General features: G+C 41.4%; 1 protein-coding gene across 1 annotated transcript in view; it reads left to right on the forward strand.

Annotated features, from left to right (window-relative positions):
* Nucleotides 1-583: 583 nt before the first annotated feature.
* The window catches only part of creb3l3b (cAMP responsive element binding protein 3-like 3b), a 51,761-nt gene continuing 26,523 nt past the window's right edge, over nucleotides 584-25,821 (forward strand). Inside the window, exons 1-6 of the mRNA XM_079819175.1 lie at nucleotides 584-734; nucleotides 10,205-10,315; nucleotides 13,207-13,480; nucleotides 15,506-15,624; nucleotides 23,029-23,139; nucleotides 23,960-24,066. Of these exons, the coding sequence (XP_079675301.1) occupies nucleotides 714-734; nucleotides 10,205-10,315; nucleotides 13,207-13,480; nucleotides 15,506-15,624; nucleotides 23,029-23,139; nucleotides 23,960-24,066 (743 nt within the window). The 5' untranslated portion in view covers nucleotides 584-713. The remainder of the gene's footprint in view (nucleotides 735-10,204; nucleotides 10,316-13,206; nucleotides 13,481-15,505; nucleotides 15,625-23,028; nucleotides 23,140-23,959; nucleotides 24,067-25,821) is intronic.

Consider the following 25,821-nt stretch of genomic DNA (forward strand, 5'->3'; position numbering starts at 1 on the left):
AACAATATCAATGAGAACAAACATGTGTTTACGTTGCTAAGAGTGGTTGCTAAGGGTGTTGTGTAGTGATACACAGAACCGTTTGGTGAAACGGTTATAGCTATGTTTTATCGTGGACTGGAACTAACCGTTTAATAAAGAACCTTTCATTTTATGGATGTAGTTGAAATGAATTTAGTTTAGATTCATTTTAACTTTGAATTTTATGAATTAAACAGCTCTTCATACTTCGTCGCTAGAAAAAATGGAAGATGAGATGAGATCAAGCAATCATTTAAGACATTTCTCCTTATATTGAACCTTTCTGCCATATTAAAAATGGAGTCAAGAACCCACTGAACCTTTGATCTAAGAGTGCATGATTCCACCTAACTTACATTTAATTTAGACAATGATGTCACCCTTTCCTGTCATCATGTTCGTTTATTTTGATGAGATCATCATCATCTCCTGATAAACAGAATGCAGATCCTTACATGTATGACTCGACCTGTCAGTCAAAGCCCTCTGAACATTAACAGTCCAATTGAATCATAGGCTCACTATCTGGAGTTTATCTGGAGTTTCAACTTTGTCCTAGAACAGAGAACACATTCAGAAACACAACTGTTCGGAGGACGGCACCACACGGACATACTATATTTTTCCTCTCTGGATTTTAATCATTTTCTTCTGTTTGCTCGTATATCTGTTGGGGATCTAGTGCCTGGAGCATGGCACTTCTCTCAGACAAGGTGAAGTATTGCATTCCCTTTGGTTTTACTGTGATTTTCATTGTTTGTGTCATATAGGGGTTCATTCTCAGGTAACAGTGCCATTTTTGTGCTTGGTTTTTTAAAAGTAATTTCCTTTGAGAAGGTTACTGTCGAACGGGCCGACATCAGGGCCCAAAGTAACCGCCATAGATATTACTGGACCGCCATAACTGAATATGTCCTCCAAAATATTATATGCTTAAAATTCATATATTTTGAAAACTAAATGAGTGTATACCAGTACTATCAGTAAGTTTTCGGTTTAAAAAGATTCATATAGCCCTATCATCTCTCCAGTCAAATGCTCTAGCTTTCTAATATTGGCTTATAATAATGAACTGGAAAATCCTGCCCCACCAAGTTATATCCATTGCATGACTTGTTGCAGTTTATTCAAATAGAAAAAAATCAGATTTGGCAACCTTTCCTTTTGTACTTTTTTAAAAATAATAACTTTTCTAAGAAACTCTTCCTTGACATTTAATTCTTGTTGGTCTTATCATCTCTCTCATCCCCTATTGATTAAGAAACAACAAAAGAGAAAGAATTTTATTTTCCAGAGATTGCCTACAATGGTGCATTTTCTCTTTTTTTCTTTCAGTGATGTTTATACCTTGGCTGGAATGTATCTCTATTGCTAACACATGACATGCATATATATAACACATGTATATTTAGATTCAATATTACTTATATCGTTTTGTATTATATTAACATGCTGTTGAGCAAGTATTCTTCTTTTTTGTTGTTGTTGTTGTATGTAACTATTCAGAGAGTAAGGAATGCTTTTGCTTCATTCTATCTGGATTTCTTGATCAATAAGTTGAAAGAAATGCTGTTTTGCCCTGCTTGTTGCAACTGATTGAAAAATATTAATAAAAAGAGTTGAATTAGAACTAAAAAAGATTCATATAACAAATATACTGTATATACACTATCCCGGTCAAAAGTTTAGAATCATTTATTTTTTTTGAATTTATGCTATGCTCTTATGCTGTAAAAAATACAGTAAAAATGTATGGTTACACTTTATTTCGATAGTCCACTTTAAACATTCTAATAACTATAAGTAACTTTGCAACTACATGTCAACTAACTGTCATTAGAGTATTAGTTGACTGTCAGTAGACTGGTAGGTTATGGTTAGGGTTCGGGTTAGTAGAATAAGTTCAATTGTAGTTGCCAAGTTACTTATAGTCAGTAGAATGTCTGTTGGGGGACCAACAAAATAAAGTTTTAGTAAACATTAATCAGACAGTCTACAAATACTCTAATGACAGTTAGTTGACATGTAGTTGCAAAGTTACTTATAGTTAGTAGAATGTCTAAAGTGGACTATCAAAATAAAGTGTTACCAAATGTATTTACTCCTGTGATCAAAGCTGAACTTTCAGCAGCCATTATTCCATTCTTCAGAGTCACATAATCCTTTCAGAAATCAATTATTGATTGATTATTTTTAATCAAATAAATGCAGCTTTGGTGAGCATTAGAGACTTCTTTCAAAAACTTATTATTGATTAATAAATATAAAATTATTTTGATTAATATAGTGTATAGAGACTGCTTTCAAAAACAAAAAAATATAAATTATTTACTTTTGATTAGTACAGTGTATATATACAACACGATCACATGAGAATGCGTATCAATAGTACAAGTGTGCTATATCATAGAATGTATAAATGCACATGGTACGAAGTTTTGGGCATTCATATGATACGCACTTTATGGCGTTCGTGTGTATAATACGCCATAAACTGCATACCATATGCTCATTTTGGCGTATACATTCCACGACATTCCACACTCGTACTATATATATATATATATATATGTGTGTGTGTGTGTTATTTCTGAATGGGGACATGCAAAATGTTTGATGATCCAATGAAAAACATTTAAAATCTTTAATTTTTTTTTTTATATTATTTGTTTTCATTACACACTTAAAAAAAGAAAAAACAAAGAAAAGTTGCTGCCCTAAATTTTTAAGTACAATCAACTTGGATGTTTAAGTAATTTCAACTTAAATTACATTAAACTGACTCTGTCAAATTGTATAGTATAACTTATAAAAAGTTGAAAATTGCTTAACTTATTTTGGTGGTTAAAGCAATGTAAAAACATATGTTGTCATAACTTAATGATCATATCTTTTTTTTTTTTTTTTTTACAGTGGAGAGTGATAGGGTCACATGGCACTGTTTTTTGAGAATGACCGAATGAATGTTGAGCTTGATGATCTGAAGATGAACAAATGTTTGTCAGGGAAGAATTTGATTAAAAATTGTTGAGATCTCTGGCAGATCTTGGAGAAACATTTGAGAATAACATTTATATCTCATCAATGGAGATGAGCCTTCGGCTATTTTGAGATTTTGTTGAAGCAGAGTATTTGCTGTGCTTGAAATGACAATAACCCCAGATGATAATTATCTTTTCCTAATTAGTCTAGTAAACAAGAATAAAACCCAAGGCTCCTCTCAGAGTTTTTCCATTAACAAGACGAGGCAGAGAAAGTTCAACAGATCTACACTTAGACTAAAATGTCGTAATTACCCACACGCGCTCATCCATGAGAGATGTTTGTCGTGCCAGTGGATTACTTTGCCATCTATAATCTTGATTTACGACAGCAATTAGTTTATATAAAACCTCTTAAATGGAATTTGAGTTTAAAGATTTCTCTTTTGTTGTGTATGCAAATAAACCCATCTGGCGTTGAGTCTCACTTCACAAATCTTTGCCTCGAAACCGCCAGCTATGAAATTTTCTCCTGCTTTAGAGGTTGACTCAGGTATGCCATGGTTTTGTGTGTATTAGCACAAGCCATATAAAACTTTGCTCAGATGAGATAAGCTTATCTTCACTGTAAAACCGCATGACCGCGGAGCGATGTAAGTCGCAGGCTGCTGAAGAATCCTGACAATGAAACACAAATAAACGGATGGTTGAGAGAACATCCCCATCTGGGATGAAAAACTAAGCTGAGGTTTAAAGGTCCCAAGGGTTTGTGGTATTGCTTGGAGAAATTGATCTGCTTTGGTATTAGATATCCACTGTCACCTTCTCATTCATAGCTTGTGCTATCACTGTTTTCAATATGGCTTTGTCATCCCACATGAAACCTTTCCTTTAGGAATCCGTCGATAAGCCACAGCCGACCATGCAAGAACAAGTGAAAAGTATAATTGCTCTTTTATCAGTTGTGGACAATAATAAAGTAATTCATCTTTGTTATAGGCACCAACCCGTTCTCATTTCCAAGGCCTTCCGCGTCAATGATTCGTCACAACGAAGATGCAAATTTTTCATTTTTCGACGCGTCACAACGAAGATGCTAATTTTTTATTTTTTGACGCGCAGGGTGCTCCATTGATTTCAATGAGAAACCTTTGGCCTCATACACGTGTTGGGCATGGGAATGTTATTGTCATGACCAAATTATATATTGGGTTATGATTTTGTGATTCTTAATTTAATCAGGCAGCATCATTGTATTTACATTTATTTTATTTACGCTATTTAGACACGTTTGAATATGTAACCCAACCCCATCCCATCCCTGAACGTACCCATTTCTGTGTTATATGATATAAATCACTGGATATAACAGGCAGATACGACTGCAGGCACAATTTATTCAAAAAGTACAAATATTCCAAGTGTTCCCGAGGCCAAACAATTGATTTGTGTGAAGAAAATCCCCAAAAGCGATCAGCGTATCCATCTGCTGAAGATCATGCACACATTCAAATTTCAAAAATTGCCGCCCAAAGAAACGTCACGTCAGATTTCATAGTGAAATGTCATTGGCTCTCGAATGTCTCGTGACCAATTGCGTCTTTACGTCAGCTTTGATTGTAAAATGTCATTGGCTCTCGTGTGTCTCGTGGCCGATTGTGTCATGCTCAAGATTTGGGTGTATCATTTGAATGAGATATGACTGACTGTGTGCGTGTGTGTGATCGTATGACTTCAGAAGACTTGGAATGCAACATGAGTTAATACACTCACCTAAAGGATTATTAGGAACACCTGTTACATTTATAATCAATGCAATTATCTAATCAACCAATCACATGGCAGTTGCTTCAATGCATTTAGGGATGTGGTCCTGGTCAAGACAATCTCAAACTGAATGTCAGAATGGGAAAGAAAGGTGATTTAAGCAATTTTGAGCGTGGCATGGTTGTTGGTGCCAGACGGGCCGGTCTGAGTATTTCACAATCTGCTGGGATTTTCACGCACAACCATTTCTAGGGTTTACAAAGAATGGTGTGAAAAGGGAAAAACATCCAGTATGTGGCAGTCCTGTGGGCTAAAATGCCTTGTTGATGCTAAAGGTCAGAGGAGAATGGGCCGACTCATTCAAGCTGATAGAAGAGCAACTTTGACTGAAATAACCACTTGTTACAACCGAGGTATGCAACAAAGCATTTGTGAAGCCACAACACGCACAACCTTGAGGCGGATGGGCTACAACAGCAGAAGACCCCACCGGGTACCACTCATCTCCAATACAAATAAGAAAAAGAGGCTACAATTTGCACAAGCTCACCAAAATTGGACAGTTGAAGACTGGAAAAATGTTGCCTGGTCTGATGAGTCTCGATTTCTGTTGAGACATTCAGATGGTAGAGTCAGAATTTGGCGTAAACAGAATGAGAACATGGATCCATCATGCCTTGTTACCACTGTGCAGGCTGGTGGTGGTGGTGTAATGGTGTGGGGGATGTTTTCTTGGCCCACTTTATGCCCCTCAGTGCCAATTGGGCATCGTTTAAATGCCACGGCCTACCTGAGCATTGTTTCTGACCATGTCCATCCCTTTATGACCACCATGTACCCATCCTCTGATGGCTACTTCCAGCAGGATAATGCAACATGTCACAAAGCTCGAATCATTTCAAATTGGTTTCTTGAACATGACAATGAGTTCACTGTACTAAAATGGCCCCCACAGTCACCAGATCTCAACCCAATAGAGCATCTTTGGGATGTGGTGGAACGGGAGCTTCGTGCCCTGGATGTGCATCCCACAAATCTCCATCAACTGCAAGATGCTATCCTATCAATATGGGCCAACATTTCTAAAGAATGCTTTCAGCACCTTGTTGAATCAATGCCACGTAGAATTAAGGCAGTTCTGAAGGCGAAAGGGGCTCAAACACAATATTAGTATTGTGTTTCTAATAATCCTTTAGGTGAGTGTACTTTTATACTGTTTTTGGTCAGTTTTTGCAATAAATACCTGTGGCCGTACTTTTATTTGCCTGTTACATGTTTTATATTGTTTAGAAGTGAGTAGGTTTAGAGTAGGAGTTGGGTTAGTTGCTCCAAAATATAAAAGTAGCATATAAATATTCATAAAATCATGTCTGCTTTTACAAATGCAAAGAATTAAATGCGTCTTCTTCTTCGCCTGTGTTTAGATCCGGAGTTTCTGTAATCTTTCAGAAGATGTAAAAGCACCCCCTACCGTATATAACAGTGAAAACTGTCAATGGCGGGGAAAGAGTGAATACTTAACTAATAATTGAAAATTAGTATGCTACTCTTTACTGGAGTAATATTTTAATAGGATATCTGTACTTTTACTCAAGTACTTGATTTGTGTACTTCATCCACCACTGTCTTTTATAGCTCAGGAAACTTTATGTTTCACTTAAGTATAAGCTTTGTCTCATATGTTTTTTTTATTTGTTTTGTTTTTTTTAAAGTAAAGTGGTTTTTTGAAACAGACTCTAGATGAGAGATCTGTTTCCTAGGAGAAGAAATCAGAGACTAAAGTCTTTATTTGAGTTTTTTATTGCTGTCTGGAAGAAACAATCATTTGTTCTTGGCAGAATTTGATGAGAGATGTTTGATTTCATATTGAGATGTTTGACTGCAGTTTTTGATATCATCTGTGCACACTTTTAAATTTTTTTGACATCTCATTGTCAAGATAAATATTAATGCGGCTTGTTTTTTCGGAGGATAAATGTGAGAGGGAGATTTACAGTAATCAAAGTCTCAATCTTATCTCCAACAAATCTAATTGCTGCCTGCAAAAAGCAATTGAGATCAAATGAATGGATCAAATGAATGATTTTTCTTCCTAAAGGCATTCATAAAATGAATTGAGGACTTTGGTCTAACAAGAAGTATTTATTTATTTAAGTATTTATCACCCTACACTGTAAACCCGAATAAGTAGGCAAAACTTAAATTTGAGGCAATCAGTCACATCAAAAAAAAATTAAGTTAAGAAATTCAAACTTTAAGCAAAACTAGCACATTTTTATTTTGTACTTGTGCATTTTAATTGCTCTTAACTTGAAACATTTAAGTAATCTAACTCTAAATTATAAGCTCCTTCAGCATTATCAGCAGCTATCGTGTTTCTCCGGAGCTAATTACCCTCCTCCATCCCCAGCTCCTCCTTTCGTCAGTCAGGATTTTGTATTCTGATTCCCTTTTGTGGCGAGCAGCGAGGAGCGGGACAAGGAGTGACGGGAGCATAAAGGAGTAGCGACGACAGTGAAGGATGAGAGAGGACCAGGCCTGGATTTCACGTTGTGTTTTGTTTGCGTTTTATTATGTGTGTGCGCGGCAGTCGTCCGTGAGGGGCTGCCGCTTTTACTTTCAGTTTGTGTGTTTTGTTTATTAAAGTCTTTGAACGTTCGGTGGTTCCCGCCTCCTTCTTCCCTGAACAAAGAACTCTGTTACATTGACATTAATGATATCTGCAATACATTGTTGGTTCTGTTCTGTTTACCCTAAAGGGGGTTATTGCTATTCATCATGGATGCGCAGGGAGTTCTTGCCCAGGCCAGAACAAAACCATACCGCACCAATCCAAACTATCTTTGACGATAGTGGTCCTGACAGAACTTCTTTTGCAGTCTAACAACCTAATTTAATCCTGCACATAGCTAATCAACTAAACAATCTTAAACAGAGAACCAGTAGCGGCACTGATTCAAAGCCAATCTTTTCTGTTTCAATCCAGTGTGTGTGATGCGGAATCAGACTAACTGCACTGGGATCGAGTTTATTACTTTCTCTGGCAGAGGGAATTTTAACTCACAGCTTTCAACCCTAATACATCAAGAGCATGATATTATTTTTATTTTGTCTTTTCTGAAGTTGAACTTGCCTGGAAGTCTTCATCACTCATCTTCAACAAGTCAGATGTAAAGCACGATCTGTTCTAGGTCCAGGCTTTTTGTGTCCTCGTCCTCATTATATCAGGTGCATGGCCTGGTCACATGGATTCGTTCATTTTGTCATCATTTCCTGACACATTTGATGCTATCCTGTTGCTTTATGATGTAACCAGGCTTAAGGAGAGATGTTCCTGTCAGCTGTGTCACAAAAAGCCAGCTGTGTTTCAAATGTTATATTCTTTTGCATTAACTCCGGGTGTTCTCTGTGCTACAGCACTAATAATGACACTGCAGACTTTCAAATCATTGTTCTAATCCTAAAAGGAGAACTTGTTCGTATATGCATTCACCTTTACTATTTCTCTCAGAAATGATGATCGTGTTGGTAAGTAAGTTACTCTGTGTATCCTTAAATTATTTTTTTACAACACCGGCAAAGATCGTTTATACTAATCTTGTTCTTCTAACGTTAGGCTACTTATTCCAGCGTGCGTGCAGGTACAGGGTTGCCAAGTTTTTACAACAAAACCCGCCCAATTGCTAACGTTCTTCAAAACTAGCCAAAAACAAGCCCAATAGCTTTCCAGGGGGGTTCTCCGGGAAAAAGGGCATTTGGGGGGTAAAATATGTGTTATTTTGGCAGGGCTGGCAGCTAAAAATCGCATTCCTGGGTCTGTATATCACATAATTGGGGTCGCTTCAACCCGCGGACATGGCAACACTGTGTTCAGTTGAGTTCTGATGACATTTGACAACTAACGTTATGCGTCGCTCCGTTGCTCTGATTGGTTGTAGGTCTATCCAATTGAGGTCTTTCCTGGTTCGGTTGAAACACGCCCCATAATCACAGCCCAACGGAGCAGAATCAGACTCATATTCTGACTAGAATTGAGTATGACGACGTCAGGCTAGCTTCCTGCCTCAATCTTTAATGAATTGTGTGCAGAGATTTACATTGAGGACCTCAGGCATGTTGAAGTAATGAAGACACTTTCTGAATAATATCTGAGTGGTCACCACCCTGCGGCAGGGTGATTTCTAGAAGGATGCTGTAAAAAATGATTGTGATTTTAACGGTATAAAACTGTAAAAACGCTACGGTTAAAAACAGTTAACTGGTTAACAGAAAGTTGCCGACCTCAACTCAGGGCTTAAAGAATATCATGAGTTTCCCACTCGTAATTATTTTGTTGTGACGTTCAGTCTTTCAGACATGGCTTGAATGCAACAAAAGACATTGCTTTTGTGAACAGCATATGTGTATTAAATGCTTAAAAATTGAAAGCTGTTTTTTTTCACCTGGTTCAGATGGTTGATTAGCCTGATCAGCTGATAACAGACCAAAACCCTGTTAAAACCAGCAAACCAGACCAGCTTGGCCAGCATTTATTAGATGCTGTTTTTAGGATATTTCACCTCGTTCAGATAGTCGATTAGCCTGATCAGCTGATAACAGACCAAAACCCCGTTAAAACCAGCAAACCAGACCAGCTTGGCCAGCATTTATTAGATGCTGTTTTTAGGATATTTCACCTGGTTCAGACGGTCGATTAGCCTGATCAGCTGATAACAGCCAAAAAACACTTTAAAACCAGCAAACCAGACCAGCTTGGCCAGCTAAAACAAGCAAACTACATTTATTAGATGCTGTTTTTAGGATATTTCACCTCGTTCAGATAGTCGATTAGCCTGATCAGCTGATAACAGACCAAAACCCCGTTAAAACCAGCAAACAGACCAGCTTGGCCAGCATTTATTAGATGCTGTTTTTAGGATATTTCACCTGGTTCAGACGGTCGATTAGCCTGATCAGCTGATAACAGCCAAAAAACACTTTAAAACCAGCACACCAGACCAGCTTGGCCAGCTAAAACAAGCAAACTACATTTATTAGATGCTGTTTTTAGGATATTTCACCTGGTTCAGATGGTCGATTAGCCTGATCAGCTGATAACTGCCAAAAAACACTTTAAAACCAGCAAACCAGATCAGCTTGGCCAGCTAAAATGCTATTGGTTGATCTCATGTGAGTGACAGGTTGTCCCGCCCTTAACACATCATCAATAAGAGATGTTGCTGCAAAAAAAAATAGTGGGGGGTATTTTGATAAAGATTACGAGGAACATGAATAAAAAGAAGACGTGCACAGATAAATCATCTGTAATACTGTAAAATTTCCATGAAAAAAAAAATTAATGGTGACTTTCTTGTGTGAAAGGCCCCTAAGGACATGACTTACATTTGTTTTTCTCCCACATTTCCGCCTCTTTTCATCTTTCTTCTATGTTTCAGGGTTATTCTGGGATTGAACTCCTAGACCTGCTCCTCGAGCCCCATAAGGCCTCTCATATGGAGAGCGATGGTGACCATGACAACCCTGCGTGGTCAATCACAGATCAATACGTAAGTGAAATGCCATTTGATTTTTGCGAGTGTATCAGAAAACATTCTTACTGAGAGCACACTGAGAATATTTAATTTTTTGTTATTTTAACAAATGAGGGCCTCTGGAAGACTTCTTGTAAACACAGTGACAGCACATAGTTGTCTGTCAACATCTGTGTGTGTTTGTATCTGATATGACAATGTTGTGTATTCCTTCTGCTCAACAAGGCTGCATTTATTTGTTCAAAAATACAGAAAAAACTGCAACATTGTGAAATATTATTACAGTTTAAAATAAACATTTTCTATGGCAATATATATTAAAATGTAATTTATTTCTGTGATGCAAAACCACATTTTCAGCATCATTACTCCAGTCTTCAGTGTCACATGATCCTTCAGAAATCATTCTAATAGCTGATTTTGATCAGCAATGTATTTAGGAAAGCATTGCATGCATTAATTTCCCTTGAAACGTGCTGTTACATGAGGGAAATTGATTGATGTCATAGTTGGGTGGATTCATTTGTTAAAGCTGGCATTAGTACATACAGTGACAAGAAAAAGTATGTGAACCGCTTGCAGAATCTCTGAAAATGTGAGTAATTCTAACTAAATAAATAAATAAATAAATAAAAAAATCATACAAAATGCATGTTATTTTTTATTTAGTACTGTCCTGAATAAGATATTTTACACACATTTTTTTTTCACATATAGTCCTCAAGACAAAAAAAAAAATAGAATTTTTTTAAATAACCCCGTTGAAAAGTTTATGAACCATTAATTCTCAATACTGTGTCGATTCCCTGATGATCCACGCCTGTTTTTTTTGTTATGTGATGGTTGTTCTTGAGTCTCTTGTTTGTCCTGAGCCGTTAAACTGTCCAATGTTCTTCAGAAAAATCCTCCAGGTCCTGCACATTCTTCAGTTTTCCAGCATCTTTTGCATATTTGAACCCTCTCCAACAGTGACTGTAAGATTTTGAGATCCATCTTTTCACACTGAGGACAATTGAGGGACTCAAACACAACTACTAAAAAAGGTTGAAACATTCACTGATGCTCCGGAAGGAAACAGAACGCATTAAAGGGTTAGTTCACCCAAAAATGAAAATAAAGTCACCCTCATGCCGTTCCACACCCGTAAGACCTTCGTTCATCTTCGGAACACAAATGAAGATATTTCTGTTGAAATCCGAAGGCTCAGTGAGGCCTCCATAGAGAGCAAAGCAATTTACACTCTAAGATCCATTAATGTACTAAAAACATATTTAAATCAGTCCATGTGAGCACAGTGGTTCAATATTAATATTATAAAGCGACGATAATATTTTTGGTGTGCCCAAAAAAACGAAATAACGACTTATATAGTGATAACCGATTTCAAAACACTGATTCATGAAGCTTCAAATCGTTATGAATCAGTGAGTCGATTCAGTGGTTCGGAGCGACAAAGTCATGTGATTTCAGCGGTTTGGATGATTCGACTCGCTGATTCATAACGGTTCGAATCTGGTTCGGTTTGGTTTTTTTCTGCTTCGAACGCATCAACTTTGAGAACAAAGTGTTCACTTGCTGCCAAAGTACACAACTCTATTACTTGAGTAAAAGTAAAAGTACTACTAGTCACATATTAAGTGAAAGTTCTAAAAACTGATTTTTACTTAAGTAAATGTACTGAAGTATTTTTTTTTAAAAGTGCTTAAGTATCAAAAGTAAATATTATATTTTATGTCAATGCATTATTTTATTATTGTTGCATTGTTGTATAAATGCACATTATGCCACTGATGTGGTTTAAGCCAGTCAGTGATGCTCCATCCGACATGCTAGCATACGACCACCTTAAACTAATTGAAATACTTGAATAAAAGTTACAAAGCTCTTTGCAAAGCTGCTGTCATTTTAAGGCCAAATGCACGGATCCAATACACTGATACACATCCAATGTTCTCCCAACAGTTTACTCTTCTCTTTCTCCCAAATGTTTAAATTTGTTTACATTTTATGAGACATGCATCAAGTGTATGCCAACTAAACTAATCTTTAATCTTTTCAGAAAACTGAAACATACTTTTTAAGTATGTCCATGGGTTCACACACTGCGCAGAGGAACCGCCTCCTTCCATTTTGCGATTAACTGATCAGTGTTCAAAAAATGTTGGGAAACTTCACATGACCCAAGAGTGATTACTGATAGGCTGTCTGCAAAAAAACAACAACAAAAAAACCTTTTAAAGAAGAAAAAAAATCCACTGACTTGCAAAGCTGCTACAGAAACGACTTTCGACTTTTAGGAACTTGATAGAAATGTAGTGGAGTAAAAAGTACGATATTTGTCTTTCAAATGTAGTGAAGTTAAAGTCAAAGTTTCCCGAAAACATAATACTCAAGTAAAGTACGGATACAAGTAAAGTGTACTTAAGTACAGTACTCAAGTAAATGTACTTAGTTACTGACCACCTCTGCTTGCTGCCTAATAAGCTCACCCACTAACAGGTGCTGTGATGAAGAGATAATCAGTGTTATTCACTTCACCTTATCAGTGTATATATGTATGTATATATATATATATATATATATATATATATATATATATATATATATATACACACACATACATACACACATATATTATTCAATTTAGATGCAATTAATCTATTTGACGGCACTAATTTTTTATATATCTAGACATAAAACTTCTCTTATACACTCTTAAAAATAAAAGTTATTTGGGGAACCAACAATGGTTCATTTTAAGTCCATGGTAAAGTAAATGTAACAGGAGATATTGTACTTTAGAGACACAGATGACCCATCAGTAATGTGTGTGCCTCATGGTTGTGCATGTGTGTTCCTGCTATTTATTCTGTGTATAATTGTGTTTTCTGTCTGTATCCCTGCAGAGTGTGTGTCATGGTGAAGGTGTTGTTGATAACTTCCTGGACTCCCTGCTGCAAGCGTCAGACGGCGTCACGTCAGAGCCCTGCTCTCCTCTCTGGGTCCCCTCACCCTGTGACAGCGGAATCAGTGATGACACCCCATCCGACCACCTGGACAGCCCACCGCCACCCACCAGCCCACTCTTCGACTCCATCTTCCTGCCTCAGCATCCTCATCTTCTTCAGCAGCAGCCCTCACATGCCACAAACACAGAGCCTGACATCTCCATCGATCTGGGTGAGATTTCACTCTTCAAACAGCAGTCCCACCAGAATCTCACAAGACTCTTTTTGATTGTTTGCAGTCAAAAAAACATCAACAATCATTATGTATTTTAGAGTGGCCTTTTATTGTGGCAAGCCTAGGCACACCTGTGCAATAATTATGCCGTCTAATCAGCATCTTGATATGCCACACCTGTGAGGTGGATGGATTATCTTGGAAAAAATGAAGTGCTCACTAACACAGATTTGTGAACAACATTTGAGAGAAATGGGCCTTGTGCATAGAAAAAGTCTTAGATCTCTGAGTTCAGCTCATGAAAATTGGGGACAAAAACAAAAGTATTGCGTTTATAATCTACAATCACATTACAAACAGGATTAACTTTTTTTTTTTTTAGAACATCTTAGCAACTTCATAGCAATGCCCTAGCAATCCCCTTGAAAAACAACCCATTGAAAGACCTTAGTAACTACATAGCAACACCCTAGCAACCACTTAGAAATGGGGTGATGTCCCATTGGAACATCTTAGCAACTGCATAGCAAACACCCTAGCAACCACTTAGAAGTGTGGTAACGACCTCTTGGAACATCTTAGTGCTAACAACCATCAAGCAACACCCATAGCAACCACCTAGAACAATAGCAACCACCTAGAAATGTGCTAACAACCACTCAGAACACTTTGGAAACTGCATCACAACACCCTAGAAACAACCTAGAACACCTTAGCAACTGCATAGCAACGCCCTAGCAACCACCAAGAAATGGGGTAATGACCCATTGGAACATCTTAGCAACTGCCTAGAAAGTGAGTAACACCCTACCTAGTGTTAACAGCCATCAGAGCACCTTGGCAACTGCACAGCAATGGTCTACTACAACCTAAAAATGTGATAAACACTCAGAACATTTTAGCAACTGCATAGCAATAGCCTAGCAACCATCTAGAAATGGGGTAACGACCCCTTGGAACCCCTTATGCTGCGTTCACACCGAACGCGAATAGAGCATCTGGAGCGAGTGATTTCCATGTTCAGTCAATGTAAAGACACGTTGATGCGCGTCTGGAGGTCCTGATGCGCGATAGACGCTCAATTCGCGAATGAGGCAAAATCGCGTCCATCGCACCGCACTAAGCGCGATTTTGCCTCATTCGCGAATTGAGGGTCTTGCGCGATACACGAGTGTTTTTTTTTTATGCTTTTTATGGATTCATGCGTATGAAGCGAATTTGCGAATTCCACCGAGTTGAAAAATCTGAACTTTGGCGTCTGTTCGCGCCGCGTAAACCAATCAGGAGCCTGCTCGTGATAAACGGCGGCAGACCTTCCCGCTCGATACTCGATTCGATGCTGGACAACAGGTCATCAAACTGGCCGCGGGACAGGCGGAAGTACTGCTAAAAGCAGCCGTCAACCAGGCACAGCTCCTAAAGCAAGTGGTGAAACTCGCCAAACTGTGTACGCCTCCAGAGGGTCTGGTGGACCCAAGTACGGCGACGCTGACCCCTATGTCGCTGTTCTGCTCTCTAGAGCAAATACAGAGTGGTAAATCTCTCAATGAATGCTCGATCAACATCAGCCATCTTGCAAACAGACAACCGCCTAGCACTAGCCCCTCCCACTTGCCCTTTTGGCCTCAAATTCGGGTCTATTTCGCTTCAAACGCTCAATTTATACGCGGATTCAATTCGCTGTGGACAGGCGAGTGGATTCAAAATGTTCAAGCGTCCAACTAGACACCATAGACGCGAAATAGACGCTGTATTTGCGTTCAGTGTGAACACGGCATTAGTGTTAACAACCATCAGAACATCTTGGCAACTGCATAGCAATCACCTACAAATGTGGTAAACTCTCAAAACAACCTAGCAACTATTTGCCAACGTCATACAGACCGCCAAAACCCTATCTACCATATAGCAATGTAATAACAGCCACTCAGAAAATGAAAATATCTTTTTTGTCTGTTGGTCTTCAGACACAGTGTGACGTAAATGCATTCTGTAATGAAAAAACAATCTGTGTGTGTGCAGCAGATTGGGAGGCCTGCCTGTTCTCTGGCGGTCTGACAGACTCTCAGTGCACCCAAACTCAACCAACCCCCGTTTACCAGCTCACCGTAAAAGACCTGCTGCTCTCCAACATCGAACCGGTGAGTACTGACAGAACATGCACAGACACCATGTTGTGTATGTGACTAAACAGTCCTGCGGTGACATTCAGTGTGACACATACAGCTGAGTGAATGAAACCCGGGAGAGGAGAGAGAGAGATGTCAGATTTTGTACTGGAAAACAGGACACATGGAGAAACTCGGCAAGAAATACATGACAGCAAAAGAGAGAAGCACACAATAGCTCTAAAACCCACCAAGTTACCTAGACAACATTTTAAAGGCTTTATAAGTTGATTTTGGTAAACATTAAAGCCAGCTTTGCATGCGTTCTGCAGTAAGAAGCAAATCCCAGAGTGTATTCCAACAAACAAGATCAGTTTAAAAAAAATAAAAATAAAATGTAATACTTCAATTCCACAAGAATGAAGGATCAAAAAAGTGGACAGCCACTGCCAGAATATTTTTTTGCCTCTGATTTTAAACAAAAAACCCTGTTTATTCTAGCTTCATACATTGAATGTGAATAATTTCATAAAAAACTCTAGGACTCTTGGGCCAAAAATATGTTCACTAGGTCAAATATGAACTTATGTCCATAAAAAAAAAAAACCTTTTGAAAAACCTTTTAAAAAACCTTTTGTGGAACTTTTGGCTAGTAATGGCAATCAGAAGAGAAGTCAATGAGTATATATTAGTACATTTTTGAGAAAATTGCGTTATCATCATTGACTACATGTGCATAAGCAATGCTTTTAGCGCTCGTTTCTGCTTCTTTTTTGCCTGTGTTTTGATCCAATCTCTACTCTTTCAGAAGATGCGTAACGGTGCCCCCTACCTTATAACAGTGAAAACATGGAAAGCCAGAAAATTCCATCAATGGCAAGGAAGCGCTGTCTCATAAATGATGGAAAATTCTGTCAAAGGCGGGGAAAAGAGTTTTTTCAAAAAATGACAGAAAATTCCATCAATGGCGTGGAAACGTTGTCTCATAAATGATGGAAAGTTCCATCAATGGCGTGGAAACGTTGTCTCATAAATGACGGAAAATTCCATCAATGGCGGGGAAGAGCCGTCTCACCAATTCCGTCAATGGTGAGGAAAAATGGTCTCATAAAATGACGGAAAATTCCAACAGTGGCGGGGAAGCGTTGTCTCATAAATGACAGAAAATTCTGTCAAAGGCGGGGAAAAGAGTTTTTTTCAAAAAATTACAGAAAGTTCCATCAATGGTGTGGAAGCGTTGTCTCATAAATGACGGAAAATTCCATCAATGGCAGGGAAGAGCTGTTTCACCAATTCTGTCAATGGTGAGGAAAAATTGTCTCATAAATGACGGAAAATTCCATCAATGGCGGGAAGAGTTGTTTCATAAATTACGGAAAATTCCATCAATGGCGGGAAGAGTTGTCTCATAAATGACGGAAAATTCCATCAATGGCGGGAAGAGTTGTCTCATAAATGACGGAAAATTCCATAAATGGCGGGAAGAGTTGTCTCATAAATGACGGAAAATTCCGTCAATGGTGAGGAAAAATGGTCTCATAAATAACGGTAAATTTCATCAATGGCGGGAAGAGTTGTCTCATAAATAACGGAAAATTCAGTCAAAGGTGTGGAAGAGTTGACTCATAAATAACGGAAAATTCAGTCAAAGGCGGGGAAAAGAGTTCCCTTTCGAAAGGGAACTCTCGCTGCGTCTAGCTGACGCTATGGGGAACGCCCTCGGCGTGACTGGTGTCTGAAGCTACTATCGAATCACGGCAAAGTCTTTGACCGACGTCAGCCCATGACGTCATCAACGTGCGACCCGGAAGTATAAAAGGGCGCCGTGCCAACACATACACATCTTTCTCGTCTTCAGGGACTGTCTGTTTGAACTGCTATACGAGTTAAGGTAAAACAAATTCAATTATTAATACACACGAGTGTGTATTTACTGCCTGGGATCAAGAGCATGCACAGTCAAGTTCATTTGAAGTTGTTTGTGTGTGAGTGTGAGCGGTTTTCAATCTGAGATCGCTCCACTCTAGTCTGGCTTTTTTCCTGAGGGAAGAAAGTTTGGCATCTGGGACTGGATGATGCTGTCCCGCTCAAGCTGAGGCTGAGCGTTGGCATACATCATGGGTTCTCAGATGCAGCTCGCCGATCGTCGCGACGATCTGGCGGTTAACGAGACTAAACAGCAAGTGCTCTTAGGGATGGCTGGTGAGAGTGGTATGAATCCTCTCAGCCACCCTGACCGTGTATGCTGAGCTGATGAATGTTATGGAACGTACTGCAGGCAGGCTGCGGCTGCCATGTTGGCGCGTTAGAGGAGAGATCGCTCGTGGTAGATTGCACGATCGTTTTCTCCTTGGCCATAAACCATCAGCTCAGATGAGCCTTCCATTCCTTCTTGATCATCTTACAGAGATCGAGAGGGCATGGAGGAATCCATATTCGACCCAATATTCATCAGCATCAGCGTTTAACTTCGCTGATGTCGAGGGGATAGGGGAATATGGATATGTGTTGAGGCTACCGACTGGCGAGGAAAGTTTGCGGACTTTTCTCGCGTTTCGTGGGCATCAACACTGAGAGCTCAAACTGTGCTTTAATGGCAGGGGCATACACGGCAGCGGGTCAGGCTGGTGCTGCTTTTCACACCATGGCGGTGTTTCAGGCATACCAGGCGGACCTGCTGGAGGATCTCGACCAGGGGGCCGGGCTGTCCCCTGAGGCGGTTGCTGAGCTGCGCCGAACCACAGATCTTGCTCTCCGGGCCACCAAGCAGACTGCTGCTGCCATCGGCCGCTCTATGGCGGCTATGGTGGTCACGGAGAGGCATCTGTGGCTGAGCCTGGCTGATATCGGGGAGAAAGAGAAAGGCTTTCTCCTCGTTTCGCCGACTGAACTTTTCGGCACCTCCGTTGAGGCGGGGGTTGGAAAGTTCAGGGAGGCGAAGGCGCGTTCAGCGGCATTTAAGACATGCATACCGCTGAGATCCGCGCCCCCACCCAGGCAGGCGGGACCTGGTCCTTCACGGTCTGAGGACCGTAGGCAGGACCAGAGGGCTAGCGTCTCCTCTCGTGCCCCCCCCTCCGTGGAGGAGCAGGGCACAGAGGAGATGGGATTCCCGGGGGGAAAAAGGATCTGAGGGAGGTGATCCAGGACCAACGCTCTCGGCGTTGGTGATGGATCACTTCCCTTGAGGGCGGTTACATCCTAGCCCTCTCCTTTTTCCTTTTTAATGTCTTTTAATGATTTTTTACCCAGGCACTTCTTACATCAGGCCTGAGGCGGGCCCATGATGAGTAGAACTATGTTCTGACGGCCCGCCCGGACCTGCTCAGTGAGAACGCCCCTTTCAGGCATTCAAGGGCGGTAGAACATGGTGGTGAGAACCGCACAATGAGTCTTCGCTCAGCATGCCGCAGGTGAGAGTGGTCATTTTTGTGTATTACACTAAAAATATGTATTTCTTACAGACCCCAGGTTTCCTGTATAGAGTTGGGTATTCATCAACGACTGAACGCTGAGGCGTCAGTTGGGATGTGGATGAAGGAGGCGCGTTGCTGAGGCACCGCCACCGTTGGTAATATGTACCACTTAGATCGGAGGCTCTAGTAAGGCAGGTGCCAATGCTGAGGCATCAAGGTAATACTAGCCTAGCTGGCTATCAGGTTAAAAAGGGGCAAATACGCTCTCCTGAAGGTCGGCTGTCAATTGTAGGCCTCAGTAGGCCTCTTGAACAAGGCGCGTTTTCAGTTGGAAGGCCTCAACCAGGCCTCACTGGAGGTATGTACCGATGTGCGCATCGGGACAGCTAGCCTGGCGGCTATCAGGTTGTAGGCCTCATCAGGCCTCCCTGAAGGCCCGCTGTTAGTTGTAAGGCCTTATTAGGCCTCCCTGAGGGTGAGCTCTCAGGTTGTGATCACTACCAGAGGCAGGTTGTAGGCCTCATCAGGCCTCCCTGAAGGCCTGCTGTTAACTCTAAGACCTTACTAGGCCTTTCTGAGGGTGAGCTCCCAGATTGTGGTCACTCCCAGAGGCAGGTTGTAGGCCTCATCAGGCCTCCCTGAAGACCTGCTGTTAAATTCTAAGGTAGTAGGCCCCATCAGGCCTCCCTAAGGTGTTCCTGGGATCCAGTCATCTAAAACAGTTAAGCACGAATTGCAAACAGGTAGCAGGCCTCTCCAGGCCTCCCTAAAGGCTGATTATCTGGTAGTAGGCCTCAATAGGCCTCCCTTGAGAGCGAGTTCCTTAATCAGGATGCTCGGATAGCCTGCGTAGCTTGACTGTCGACTAGTAGGCCTCAATAGGCCTCCCTGAGGGTGAGCTCCCAGGTTGTGGTCACTCGAACGAGGTAGTAGGCCCCATCAGGCCTCCCTAAGGCGTTCCTGGGATCCAGTCATTTGATACAGTTAGCACGCATTGCAAACAGGTAGCAGGCCTCTCCAGGCCTCCCTGAAGGCTGGTTATCAGGTAGTAGGCCTTAATAGGCCTCCCTTGAGGGCGAGTTCCTTAATCAGGATGCTCGAAGCCTGCGTAGCTTGACTGTCGGGTAGTAGGCCTCAATAGGCCTCCCGGAGGGTGAGCTCCCCGATTGTGGTCACTCGAACAAGGTAGTAGGCCCCATCAGGCCTCCCTAAGGTGTTCCTGGCATCCAGTCATCTGATACAGTTAGCACGCATTGCAAACAGGTAGCAGGCCTCTCCAGGCCTCCCTAAAGGCTGGTTATCAGGTAGTAGGCCTTAATAGGCCTCCCTTGAGGGCGAGTTCCTTAATCAGGATGCTCGAAAAGCCTGCGTAGCTTGACTGTCGAGTCCCAGATGGTGGTCACTCGAACGAGGTAGTAGGCCCCATCAGGCCTCCCTGAGGTGTTCCTGGGACCCAGTCATTTAGCACGTATTGCAATCAGGTAGTAGGCCTCTCCAGGCCTCCCTAAAGGCTGGTTATCAGGTAGTAGGCCTTAAATAGGCCTCCCTTGAGGACGGGTTCCTTAAACAGGATGCCCGACTAGCCTGCGTAGCTTGACTGTCAAGTAGTAGGCCTCCATAGGCCTCCTTGAGAAAACAAGGGTAACCTCAGCAGGCGGTATTGCTGTCAAGTAGTAGGCCTCACTAAGGCCTCCCTGAGGACGGAGTCCCGAGCCTGGATGCTTGGGTTTCCAGCATGGCTTGCGGTTAGGTAGTAGGCCTCTATAGGCCTCCCTGGAATACCCGCTATCAAGTAGTAGGCCCACAGGGCCTCCTTGAAGTTGAAGTTCCTGAGCTAGGCACTTTGATTACCAGTTCTCTGTGAGAAATTGTGGTAGTTGGGCTTACAGCTGGAGGTTACTCGCCAGGCAGGCTCAGCTGCTCCCCTCAATGAGGGTCGTCTATGAGTGCTCAGCCGCCTGAGCCTGGTCAGACGGTCGTAGGCCTCTCATGAGGCCTCCCTGTTAGATCAGTCCTTAGGCCCTTTCGGCCTCCCTACTGCTTTGAAACACAAGCACCTGGTAGATCCTTGATTTGAGCAGGCAGACTCCCCTCGATAGCAAGGGTTGAAAAGCACTACGCTGAGTGTTGCTCTCTTGGATAACCCGTCTCTGAGTTCCGGGCTAAGTAAGACTGCCTGTGTTTCAGTCCCTTAGCTTGGACGCCCCTTGGGCACCATCCAGAGGCTCTGTTTGAACAGACAGGGTTGGCTAAACCGAAGTGTCCATAACACTTAGGGCACCAGGTCAGGCCTCCCTGGTGGCACTCGGGAGAACATTTCCCGAGTAGTGACTGGCTGGGGTTCCTTCGGGTCCCCTAGCCACATTCCCTTGAAGGGACCCCTTCTTTGGAAGTAGTGGTCCCGGCCTTCGAGCTGTCTAGATGGAACTCCACGCAGTGCGTTAGGGTTCCGTTTAGTTGTATAGCTTGGGCTATGACCGTAGGGAGTGCTGTCACTGTCAGCCCAGGACCTGAGGGGGAATCGCTCAGGTTTTTCTATGAATTACTTGAGTTGACAGTTGTCACTGCCAATGGGCAGACACTCCCCTCAGCATGGCGGCGTTGGTATATCGTTCCCCATAGCGTCAGCTAGACGCAGCGAGAGTTCCCTTTCGAAAGGGAACGTCTAAGGTTACGTATGTAACCTCTGTTCCCTGAGAACAGGGAACGAGCGCTGCGTCGCGTTGCCATGCTTCAGGGCCTATCTGCCATACAGTCCCTTCAGACGAGAAGATGTGTATGTGTTGGCACGGCGCCCTTTTATACTTCCGGGTCGCACGTTGATGACGTCATGGGCTGACGTCGGTCAAAGACTTTGCCGTGATTCGATAGTAGCTTCAGACACCAGTCACGCCGAGGGCGTTCCCCATAGCGTCAGCTAGACGCAGCGCTCGTTCCCTGTTCTCAGGGAACAGAGGTTACATACGTAACCTTAGACGTTTTTTCAAAAAATGACAGAAAATTCCATCAATGGCATGGAAGATTTGTCTCATAAAATGACAGATAATTCCGTCAATGGTGGGGAAGTATTTTCTCAAAAAATGATGGAAAATTCTGTCAAAGACATGGAAGAGTTGTCTCATAAATGATTGAAAATTCAGTCAATGGTGAGGAAAAATTGTCTCATAAATGACGGAAAATCCCATCAATGGCGGGAAAGAGTTAAGAGGGCATTATGTAAGAAAGCCTCCTTAGAAAGCAGCTGCCTGTGTAGAAAGCTTAACATTATCTTTTGAACAGATAAAAGCATAATCAGGATGGAGAGGGCAATGTGTTCAATCAAACATTGCATAAACAGCTCGTCCTTTAGCATACAGGTAATGAATTTGACCTGTAAACATTACTGGGCAACATAAAACACAATAGAGAGCTGTTAGTGCATTTAACAGTGCTTTAATAACTCAGAAGCTGAACACTGAAACAGTGCTCAGAAGCTGTTTCAGTGTTTGGGTTGATGCTGCATTGCTTCTGATTTATGCATGCTGGATACAAACAAACAAATGAACAAATGTATCTATGCAGCACTCTTGCTGTCATAATGCATTGCAGTGCATTGATACTTGAGACTACAGCTTATGTCAGCGCAAAATTTACTAATGCATTTGTGGAAGTTTCCCTTTCAGACGCAAAATGTATGTGAGGAGAGTATTTAACTGAATCACGCAAGGTGATTTACTAAGGTTTGAGCTCGTCAATTTACTGGTGTTTGCGGCATTATATAACACCCAAAATAAGCACGTCTTAAACCAGATGCTAATTTGCGCTGCTCTTGGTAGATTGTGTTGGTCATTATGGAAATGATCCGGCTGCGTCTGTGTTCTTTCATTTGTGTTCCCACGTCCATTAGCGCTTTTTTGGAATTGCGCTCTCATGCTAATTTGCCCTGTTTAGTAAATCTGGCCAAAAGTAGAATGTCCTTAACATATGCAGTTCCTAACGTTTTTAAACACGATCATGAAATTAAATGTGTTTCTGTGTCTAGACAATACCCTCCGCCCAGCAATCCCCGCAAGATCTGATTCTCAATGAAGATGAGAAGAAACTTTTAGCCAAGGAAGGAGTCAATCTTCCCAACCAACTGCCTCTTAACAAGGTACGTTGAACACACACAGGTTCCACCGGAATTAGACCAAGGTCACATTGTCACTTGTAATAATCTATCCATGTCCTGCACATGTCATTGCTCCACGTCTCTATATTTCCTGCTTGAGGCCAGATCAGACATCAGCAGGGAGGTAAGAGGCTTTTATAGAGGTTGAGATGAAGGAAGTCAGTGATGAAAGGCAGCTCTCATCGTAATAACACCTTTTCAGCCGCAGAGGTTTTTCCCTCTGCTTGTCGGGATAATGGATAATGACATGAAAAAGCTTATATGACTCGACTCGCGTGCCGCCTACTTCAGACCTTCTAATAAAATCTGTATTAAAGGGGTGCTTGATTGCCCCTTTTTACATTTACATTTATGCATTTAGCAGATCATTTTACAAGATGTAAAACAAGTATCTGATGTTCCCTAAGTGTTTATGTGAACATGCAATTTTTTTGTGTCTCTTTAAATGCAAATGATTACCTTGTGCAGAAACACAATGAAACTGTTCAGCCTTTTATGTTCAAACTGGAGTCGGATAATGATGGAGAGACTCGAGGAGAAGTGACAACATGTAGAATGAGACAAGAAGTCCTTAAAATGCAATTTCTTTAAAATAAAATATCTCCCTTTGCTTTGAACTTTGAGCGTCGTAACTTTGCAGATGTTGTTTATGCTCAAACAGCAACATTACACACTCACTAAAGTTTAAAAAGTGAAATCATAATCAACCACCCCTTTAAAATAAATGTTTGAAATGTAAATCTTGTGCCAATTTAATTCCTCTAAACATGTTGTCTGACTTGTTCTCTCATGCTTTTATTAGTATGAAGAAAAGATTCTGAAGAAGATTCGAAGGAAAATCCGAAACAAGCAGTCGGCACAGGAGAGCCGCAAGAAAAAGAAAGAATATATAGATGGACTGGAGGGCAGGTGAACAGACACACACACACACACACACACACACACACACACACACACGCACACGTTGTGTTTTCATGTTTTATGGGGACTTTCCATAGGCGTAATGGTTTTTATACCGTACATACCGTATTTTCTACACTGCCCCTCACCCTAAACCTACCCATCACAGGAGACATTCTGCATTTTTACATTTTGAAAAAACATCACTTAGTCTGATTTATAAGATGTTTTCCTCATGGGGACCAAAAAATGTCCCCACAAGGACGAGGATTTCGGATATTGCCATTTTTGTGGGGACATTTTGTCCCCATAATGTAGGGATTACCAGTCCACACACACACACACACACACACGTTGGGTTTTCATGTTTTATGGGGACCTTCCATAGGCGTAATGGTTTTTATACTGTATAAAACGTATATTCTAACCGTGATTTTTTTATAACTTAAAGCTCTGCATAATTAAGGGCGTGGCCACTTTGAGTGACAGGTGGATCGCCGTTTGTCTGCTGTCTGTTAGTCATCGCGTCACCTCAGCTCCACCCATGTCCCGCCTCTTTGCCCATTTCCTGTTATCCGGGAGTGATCCGCAACAAGAGGGCAACGGCCAGCTCGTCCATACTTTTTACGCTTCAAAAATGATCTTCAGAATCCTATGGGTGACACTACGTCCATATTTTTTTTACAGTCTATGGTACACACGAAACCACTGAAACCAACTCAAAACTATGTAGTATACATGCCAGACCAGTATGTGGCGCTGTAATTCTGCCGCAGAAATACACTAAAAACGGAGCAGATGAGTTGTGGCTAGAAGGGTTGCTGTAAAGCAACGGTCGGAAGTGAGGCAAAATCTCACGATAAAATAACAGTAAATAAATTTGCTACTTACCAGATTTGTGTTTTATTAACGCCTACACCTACCCCAACCCTAAACCTACCCTTACAATAATGCAAATACAGTAATTAAATGATGCAATCTTGATGTGCACATGTCCAGTGGCCGTAGCTGCATCCCTTCTAGTCTTTACCGTGCGGGACGCGGTGTGATGACATCACCGTTTCACAAAATATACGGATTGGCTGTACACGAAAACGCAAGGGTATCTGTTTCAGATTCATCCACTCTGGGACCCGGTTTAAAAAAAACCCAGTTTCAGGCTCCTAAAATACCGGATCCGTCTGGATGAAAAGCCGATACGATACAAATTTTTTACATATACAGCTAAATGCGTCTCTGTGTGGACGGGGCCTCAGACACTGAGTGCGCCGGAAGTGCTGTCGCTTTTGCATAGTTTGTGCTTGCTGTTTAATAATTATTTGAAACTTAGCAATGGCAGCTCCAGTAGTAATGAGAATATTTAGCTTGAACTCTGTCGTGGAAACTATGTATAAAAACCTTAATTAAAAGGCACCTATTATGCCCCTTTTTACACACACGTTGTGTTTTCATGTTTTATGGGGACTTTCCATAGACATAATGATTTTTATACTGTACAAACTGTATATTCACACCCCTTTCACTAACCCTACCCATAAACCTACCCACCGAAGAAAACTTTCTGCATTTTTATTTTTTCAAAAAATGACTTAGCCTGATTTATAAGCTGTTACCAAAAAATGTCCCCACACGGACAGGGGTTTCATATATTGCCATCTTTGTGGGGATATTTTGTCCTCATAACGTAGGGTTTTCCTGGACACTGAAGACTGGAGTAATGGTGCTAAAACTCAGCTTTGCATCACAGGAACAAATGACATTTTA

Source organism: Gobio gobio (genome assembly GCF_949357685.1).
Source record: "Gobio gobio genome assembly, chromosome: 6".
NCBI classification, from domain to species: domain Eukaryota; kingdom Metazoa; phylum Chordata; class Actinopteri; order Cypriniformes; family Gobionidae; genus Gobio; species Gobio gobio.